At 37.6% G+C, this 9,298-nt stretch overlaps 1 protein-coding gene across 1 annotated transcript; it reads right to left on the bottom strand.

Annotated features, from left to right (window-relative positions):
* Window positions 1-6,422: 6,422 nt before the first annotated feature.
* Window positions 6,423-7,178, bottom strand: LOC143597214 (uncharacterized). The gene is made up of 2 exons (XM_077075781.1): window positions 6,680-7,178; window positions 6,423-6,571 (listed from the first exon to the last, which is right to left on the bottom strand). Exons 1-2 carry the CDS (start codon window positions 7,176-7,178, stop codon window positions 6,423-6,425), a joined length of 648 nt encoding a protein of 215 aa, XP_076931896.1.
* Between the last annotated feature and the right edge of the window lie 2,120 nt (window positions 7,179-9,298).

Below are 9,298 nucleotides of genomic sequence, written 5' to 3'. Positions count from 1 at the left end.
GTGAGATTGTTAAATGATCTCGAGGATTCTGGGGAAGATCCCTAAAGTAGCTTTAATCGGAAAGTGTAAGTGCATGGTTTGGTGTCCGTAGCCGATCGAATAAGTGAGAGATAGTCTAGTCTTTATGTTTAATGTAATATGGCCATTCACTGGGGGATTGTATTGCCAATGGGTCCATTCGTTATAGAGGCTCTTCGTTAAGTTATGAGCCCATTCGAAGTTAATCCCCATTTGTTATGGAGATATAATGAATGGATGCTCATTCGTTAAGTTAATACCCATTCGTTAGGGAGATATAATGAATGGGAGCTCATTCGTGATGGGAACACCCCATTCGTTAGAGATGTTAACGAATGGGGCCAAGGCCTAAATATAGGCAGTTCCTATTCATTGAAGAGCAGAGATCTGAGCTTAATTTATCAAGTGTCGTTACCATGCCAGATTCTCTCTAGACATAATGTATTCATCCTTAATGTATTCACCATTAAAGTATCTTTAGAGTATTCCTTAACGTATCCATATTCGTTTAATGTATTTATGTATCGTGTTAGCGGCTAGATCTTAGCTCATCTAACGTTTCAACATAATTATCCCGAGAATGATCTCGAAAATAACTTTGATCTTGATTTAATCAGATAATTGTCGAAGACTTAGGATAAGTGACATATAAAATGTCAAGTCCTTACATAAATACTTGGGACAATCCAATCATGAATGACACGAAAATGTCAAAGCCTTATGTAATTACATGGTACAAGCCACGGTTGTATAACATGCCCATGTTATTCCATTGATAATATACTTGAGAATACTCCATGTAACCAATAATAACGAAATTGTCAGCCACCATTAAGATTAACTGGTCCCGCCATATTGAATTAAATGTGAACACGTGTGCTCCTGGTGAGGTGTTTAAACCTAATTGGTAGAAAGGTGAAAACCTTTAAACCGTCGAAGGGATTTTATACCTTAAAGTTAGAGAGCTGGCCAAACCCCTAGGAATGCATTCAATTCTTAGTCGGGATTCCATTTCTACAGAACACTTAAATATTTTTGAGGGTGGGTGTTAGTTCGGCTAACACCCCTCCGATTCTTAAGTCAGTAGTGGGTTTCAAGAATAATAACAGTAAAATTAATTGAAACAGTAAAGTTAGAATACATACCATACCAAATTAGAAATAAAATTCCAACTTACACGAAGTAGATATTTTAGGTGAACAACATTCCAGGATCTTGGCAGGATCCTGCCATCCATAGCAGATAGCTGATATGCCCCTTTTATTGCTTCAGCTTCGATCTTGTACGGTCCTTCCCATTTGGGTGTTAATTTTCCATCAATAGGATTCGTTGTATTCTGAAATGCCTTTCTTAGTACTAAATATCCCACTTGAAACCTTCTGACCCTGACGTTCTTGTTATAGGACTTGGTGATTCTTTGTTGGTATGCTGCCATACGGATGCTTGCAGAATCTCTGAGTTCATCTATTACGTCAAGATCATCGGTAAGATCCTGGTTGTTGGTTTCAGGATTCTGGAGGCAATATCTTGTAGTAGGGATCACCATCTCGATCAGAATCAATTCTTCGGCCCCAAACATTAAAGAGTAAGGAGTTTTCCCCCATTGCGTTCTTTGATGCAGGTCTATCTACCCACAACACGGATGGTAGCTCTTCAACCCATTTTCCTTTCTTTGTCTCCAACTTCTTCTTCAAATTGTTAACGATGATCTTGTTTGAAGATTATGCTTGTCCATTGTATTGAGGGTGTACTGGCATGGAATTAATCATTTTTATCCCTCATGCAGCGCAAGTCAGTGGTTCTCTTGCCAATAAATTGAGACCCGGTGTCGCAGATGATCTCGGCTGGGATTCCGAAACGTGTCATGATATTCTTTTGATGAAGGATATAGCTTCTTGTTCTCTAACTTGGACAAATGCCTCTACTTCAATCCATTTGGTAAAGTAATCTTCCATTACTAATATGAACACATTTCCTCCTAGAGCCTTTGGTATTTTATCCACAATATCTATTCCCCACTTCATGAAGGGCCAATGAGATACGATAGGGTGAATAGCTTCTGGCGGTTGATGAAGAATGTTGCTATGTCTTTGATAGGCATCGCAATTTTGAGCATAGACCATTACATCCTTCCTCATGGTTGGCTAATAGTAACCAGTCCTTAGGACTTTGGAGAACAATGATTGACCCCCGTGTGACTTTCACAGTCGCCTTCATGGATGACTTTTATAACTTCTTGTATTTCAAGATCCTCCAGACATCTCAACTATGGACCTGCAAGAGATTTTTTATAGAGGATATCATTTAAGATTACAAACCTGGATACCTTCATACGAAAAGCTTTAGGATTCTCAACCTTAGGGATCTCATTGTGTTGCAGATATCTCTTAAAAGGTTTAGGATTCTTGATTAGATTGAGGATCTTGATCAGCTGTATTTTAAGAATCCGCTATTTCATTGACTTGGGAATCCTGCTTGGCATCATCATTTATTGTTTCCTTTTTATCGAATGAATGCATCTTTGTAGCTGGATTCAGGATATGTATGATTGGAAAATTCATTTTCGTCGAAATCCTGAAGGCAGATCCAAGATTTGCCAATGCATCCGGTTCAACATCTTCCTCCCTAGGTATGTAACATCTCAAATTTTTCGAATTTGAATTTGTATTCGTGTACCCAACTCGGGAATATATTGTGAATCTTTCGTAGTAATAAAAATGTGTATTTATTAGTATTTAACGTGATTTAACTAATTTATATATTTTAATAACTTTTAAACTTGTCAAACAATGCTTAGAAATCTTTAAAAAGTGCTTAAAATGGCTAAAAAATGTTTTTTTGTAATCATGACTAAAATTGACAAAATGAAAAAGTGATGGACACCACCCCCCCCCACGTCGCGCCACGCCGCGCGGGGAGAGTGGCTCAACCTGGTCGAGTAGCGCGGCCAGATAACCATGTAGTTCTTGTTATTTTGGTTTGTTAATTCGTTTTAAGTGCTAAATCATTCCTAATCAAACCCAAATCATAAATTTGAGCCCCAAGAAAATTAATTTAGTTTAGTATAGTGTCTAGGTTTATTTCCCACTAATTCCCTGAGATTATATTGATCAAAAGACCCCATTTTGGTCATTAATGCATAATTTTGTTTCCTTAATCGATTAAATGCTTACCTAGACCTTTTAACCTCTGTATTATTCATCATAATACTTCCCCTAAACCCTAAAGCATCTGTCCCAGCCGCCATCAAGTTTTTTCCTAAGAAATTCCTCCTTCAACCATCCTAATCTTCATTAATTTAACAAGCTTGTTCAAGGTTTGTTGACTTTGAAGTTGAAGACATCATTGACCAAGATTTCCTCATAGTTACTCATCGCGTTTGGGTAAGTTGTCTTCTGTAATTTAATTGATTTTCATTCAATAAAAAAAAGTTCTCAATCAATTTCACTGATTGAGCGAGTTTCGGTGGTTAATTTGATCCCGGCCTGTTAAGGGTGTTTTAGTCAAGCTTAATTGATTTGTCAATATCTCTAACTTCTGGTCAGAACTAGCTTTTGGTCTAGAAGAATTTTTTGTTCAGATTCAAATTTTGAGTGTACTTATCAAAACCAGAATCCTGGATCACTGTTCGGATTTTGGTCAGTACCAGCTCGCTTGTTTATTAAAAATCTCATATACCGGAGTTCTATACATCCGTTTGGATTGATTCCAGCAGCTATGTTCTCGGATTTTACTCTAATTTTATTTTGTATAAGTCCTAGGTCTGTTTGGATGAGAATATTTGTTTCGATAACCTTGCTTGTTTATTTTATCTCTCAGTTTACTCGCTTAACCGCTTAATCGTTAAGGTGAGTAATCACTCCCCAATTTTACTGTTTCAATTGCTTTTGGGGACTTTATGCATATCAAATCTTATTTTTCATACTACATATTATTTATACTAGAAAATCATGATTATTGTGTTCTTGATCATAAAATGTTTATTTTCTAATTGCTTATTTGCCTATATGTTTGATTGTTTGATTCTTGCAATTCGGAGAGCTCCATTATTGATTCTAACAAGTCTTGATTCTAGCAAGTCTTCATAGTAGCCATAGCCAGTTTGTGAGGCATGCTCAACTGACACCAATTATTTGCTTTCATTTAATTGTTGAAACTCATGATATTGATTTGCAATTTTTACCTTTTGTTATATTTAGTGTCGAAAATTGGTGATTTTCTCACTCAACCTCGTGTTGACAACATATACACACACAAACACACACGCATATTACAGGTTATTCTTTACTTTGAAGTGAAGATTGAAGATCACATACATTGGCTTTAGGTTATATAAAAAGACAACTCGTTTGATTTACTTGTATTTAGATTTATTTGTAACAAGTTGAGACGATGTGTACCTGATTGAATTTAAGTAAATAAATTACATATCTTCATATTTAAATTTTATGACAGTATCTTGTGAGTTGTGAGCATTCAGTTCGTGCGCCGGCATTTCCGCCTTAGATTGGGGTGTGACAAGGTACCTTTTCAATAATAAAAGAATCGTATTTCTCTGCCAGATTTTTAACTATCTGGAGAAATTCAGGTAGTTTCACACTTCTAACTGCATAAAAACCATTGAAGTGGTTATCAAGCAATAAGGAATCCACAAATACATGAATATTTTTAATTTCTAAATCCTTAGACAACTAAAGGCCAGCAATTAAAGCTTCATACTCAACTTCATTATTTGCGGCTTGGAAATCACATCTGATTGCCTAAGGTATTACGTTCCCTTGTGGCGATTTCAAGATGATTCCTAAGCCTGTCCCCCCCGACATTTGAGGCCTTATCAGTAAATAATATTCAGTGACCCATATCCTGGTCTAGTTGTTGAACTTCCCAATCAGCTTCCTGCTGGATATCACTACTAAAATCAGCTACAAAGTCAGCTAAATCTTGGGATTTAAGTGCTGTCTAGGCTCATAAAAAGCACTTAATTTAACAGACCACTTAGCCATCATATCGGACATTTCAGGCTTTCTCAAAACATTTTTAACAGGATAATTAGCTTTAACAAAAATAGTATGTGTCTCAAAATAATGTCTTAACTTAGTAGATGCCATAACTAAAGTTAAATTAACTTTTCTAAATGAGAGTACCTAGTTTCAGCATCAAGTAGACTTTTACCTACATAGTAGATAAGATGTTGTTGCCCTTCATGATCCTTGACTAATACGGCACTTTAAAGTATCTCGGGACACCGCAAGATAGAGGAGTAATGGCTCACCATCTTCATGCTTCATTAACAAACGTGCTGATGAGAGATATACTTGCAAATCTTCTAGTGCCTTATCATGCTTTTGCCCCCATTGAAATGTCTTGTTCTTTTTCAGGATCTCGTAGAAGTCCTTACATTTTTCTGAGGATCTTTAAATAAATATGTTTTAAGGTTGCGATCATGCCGGTTAACCTTTGGACATCTTTCATGTTAGCTAGTGCCTTCAGGTTCACAGTGGCTTTGATTTGCTCTGGACTTGCTTCTATCCCCCTTTTATTAAGCATGTATCCTAAGAACTTACCTGCCCCCCACTCCAAAGTGACACTTGGACGGGTTCAGCTTCATGTTGTATCGGTCCAGGATATGAAAGGCTTCTCGAAGATCCCGGAGGTGATCCCCGATTTCTTTGACTTAACCACCATGTCATCGATATAGACTTCCATAGTGTCTCCCAGTTGTTATTTGAACATCATTTTGATAGGCGGCACCTGCATTTATCAAACCAAAAGGCATCGCATTATAACAATATATTCCCGTTGAAGTCATAAACTTCGTGTCTTCCTGGTGTAAAGGTTCCATTTGGATTTGTTGGAATCCCGAGGAGGCTTCCATAAAGGTCAACATCTCACGCCCAACAGTTGTGTTTAGCATGGTATTTATATGTGGTAATGGGAAAGGATCGTTGGGGCAAGCCTTGTTGAGGTCTATGTAGTCGACACAAACTCTCCACTTGCCATTCCCTTTCTAGACTACCACCAAACTGGCTAACCATCTTAGGAACTTTACCTCCCTGATCATTTCTACTTTCAACAGTCTCTTCACTTCTTTTGATGATGACGTTTCTTTCGGGTGCGAATTTTCTTCTTTTTTGTTGAATTTGTCTGGAAGTTTTATCCAAACCCAATTTGTTAGTAATAAAACTTTTAGAAATACCTATCAAGTCCTCGTGTTTCAATGCAAAGGTAGAGGTTCTGCTCTTGAGGAAGTTGGGCAATTGTTCCTCAATTTCTTTGGGAATCCCAGTTCCTATCAACACTTTGATGCCAGGATCCTTATCATCTAATTGTATCTTTTTGACCTCTTGTTCAGCTGCTTCTAAGACACAAAGTTTTTTGATATTTGATTACTATTCTTGAGTAGGTTAAGCCGTAGGTTTCATTGATGAGGCGTAACAGTCTTTAGCTTCCATTTGGTCGCCTTGAATCTTGACAATTCCCCAAGGTGTTGGAATTTTGATGCATTGATGGTAGGTTGAGGGTACAACCTTCGTATAATGGATCCAGGGCCTACCTAAGATAACATTGAAATAAGTCAATGCATCAATAACACAAAATTTATGGACAAAGTCTACTCCCTCCAGATAGACTCGCAATTTGATCTCTCCTACTGTACTCTTGCCTTCCCCGTTGAATCCCACCAAAACCGAAGACTTTGAAACAATCTTGGATTTGGGAATATTCATTCTTTTCAAGGTGTCCAACTGGATGATATTTACTGAACTTCCATTGTCTAACAGGATCATGCGTACAAAACAATTAGAAATATATAGGGTAATGACCAAACCATCGCGATGAGGATCCCGAATATTGCTTTTGTCCTCATCATCGAACGAAACTCCGTATTTTTTGGGCAAGATCATAGTATTAGTTGGTCGTTCGGGTTTCTCTGCCTTGGCTACATTGGCGTTCTTTCTGGGTCCCGAGTAGGACATGCCACAAATATTCGAACCCCCAGAGATAACATTCACGATTAGAGCACCAAGTGGTGGAGATTCTGTCCTTTTGAAATCCTGCTCGGGATCCCGGTTTCGATTCATCTTTCCAAGCAGCTCTTTCAAATGACCCTTGCTAAGTAAGTAGCTAATTTCCCTTCTCAGAGCAATGAAATCTTCTATCATATGGCCGAGATCTTATGAAAAGCTCACCATTTGGACTTGTCTTTCTAGGCACTGTTTTTCTCATTCTTACGTGACCATCTTATCATATCACCTAAATCCTAGATAACACACATTAATCCGAAATATCAAAAGAAAAATAATAAGAACTTAAGTTGGGATAATAAACATGACCCTCATCATCGTCCATCACATCGACGCTGTCATTTCTGGAGTAGGGTTTGGATCGATATGGTTTAGATGCCGGGGAATCCGACTTCTTGTTTGGATGGTTGTAGCTTTTAGAATCATCCAGTCTTTGCTAAATCACCTTGCAAGGATATCTTGGAGACCTGTTTCTTGCAGCCTGATGAACCTTAGAGACTTGTTTCTTGCCTTGTCCAGATTCCTGCAAGGATTCATCATGAGATCCTCATCAAAATGGGTATATATATTGAGACCCATTTTGAAAGCATGCACATCCGTTGCAACATCCAGGTTGGGGATCTTTAGAGCTTCCTTGCTGAATTTGCTGACGAAATATCTAAGGGTCTCTTCACTACCCTGTGTTACTCTATACAAATCACTAGTTAACCTTTCAAAACTTCTACTGCAAGAAAATTGGTTATTAAACAACTCAACTAAACGAGCAAAAGATTTAATAGAGAAAGGAGGGACACTTAGGAGTCATTTCAATGCAGCTCCGGTGAGTGTTAAGCCAAATATTTTGCAAATGAAGACTTCATGAGATTCTGAGGTATGGGGTTGATATCCATTCTCTCTCGGTACTCGGTGACATACTCTTCAGGATCCGTGGTTCCATCGTACAGCTTCATACTTGGAGTGTGGAATCGCTTCGGGATCACAACATCACATATGGGGGCTGCGAATCTTGACATCCTATGGCTACTTAGAGCCACTTTTGGAATCGTCTGGATAATTCCTGGTACGCTGAAGGTTAATTCCTTCAGCTTACACAATTCCTTATGAATCACTGAACTAATATCGGAATCCAGCACAATATCATGGTTAGTTACTGGTACAATTTTATTGAAATAACCAGTATAGGGAATCCTAGCTGGGGATCCCGAGATAACACATGCTATCAAAACAACCATAGGGTGTTTAGCATTCTACCTTCAAGTTCGAAAATTAAATGGTTGAATGAGATGAATGGCTAGCTTCCAATGGAGGAAACCTCAAGCTTATATACCCAACGAGCTAATCAACAAACACCTTGGTTGCTAGGGTCCTTACACTTGATGCAAGAATAAACCATTTTGTTCTTCTACTTCTTCTTCTCAGCTCTAATGGAGAAAAATAGAGGATTGTGTGTGTGAGAGAATGAGCTTCAATTGTGTTGGTCAAAAACCATCCACCAACCAACCATATTGCATGTCCTTGGAAGAAACAAAAGGAGGAGAGAGGGGAGGGAGGAGTTTTCCCACCCAAAATTCAAATCCACTTTTATTACTTACCATTTATTTATTTATCATGTTTATGTTATAAAACATAACATAAGTAACATGCAATATGTTATTTAACCAATTTAAATAACATCTCTCAAAATATAAATTATCCATATAATTTATTTAATACATAAGTGCAAATATTTAGAAAACCATTTTCCAAATATTATAAGTGTTGATATTTATTACTTAGATCATATCTAATAATAATTATCGTGGTGTTTTTCTAGCTTGTTATTGGGTATGACTTGACTTGGATCATAACGTACTAGCCACATCAACTCAAATATGTGTCTTGGGCACATCAATTCCAACAATCTCCCACTTGCACAAGATACATAGAAGATTGATGCAAATAGCAAATACCGCCTAACAACAGTTTACTATCCCTAATAAGCATGACGAAGTGCCATTCAATAACATCATCCCCTTCAAGTCCCTTACTTGAAAATGATTTAGGTGAAATTATCATTTATCCTTTTGCCACAGATGTCATGTCAAATCCAAAGACACAGAGTGATCATTCTTTGTTGATTTAACTTAGCAGGCCTTAGACATCTCACTCTCAACGAATAAGAGGGACAAATCCCTTATTGACTACATACGTCTTTCACAATCACTTTGTATCATACCTAATCTTAGCCTTATGTACCGTCATGTTTCAGAGCAGCGAAG

The sequence above is a fragment of the Bidens hawaiensis genome, unplaced genomic scaffold, assembly GCF_021521415.1.
Source record: "Bidens hawaiensis isolate Kalapana, Puna unplaced genomic scaffold, B.hawaiensis_p1.1 tig00047747_1, whole genome shotgun sequence".
Lineage (NCBI taxonomy): Eukaryota > Viridiplantae > Streptophyta > Magnoliopsida > Asterales > Asteraceae > Bidens > Bidens hawaiensis.
The sequence above is the reverse complement of the archived record's forward strand: the minus strand, read 5'-3'. Positions and strand labels throughout refer to the sequence as shown.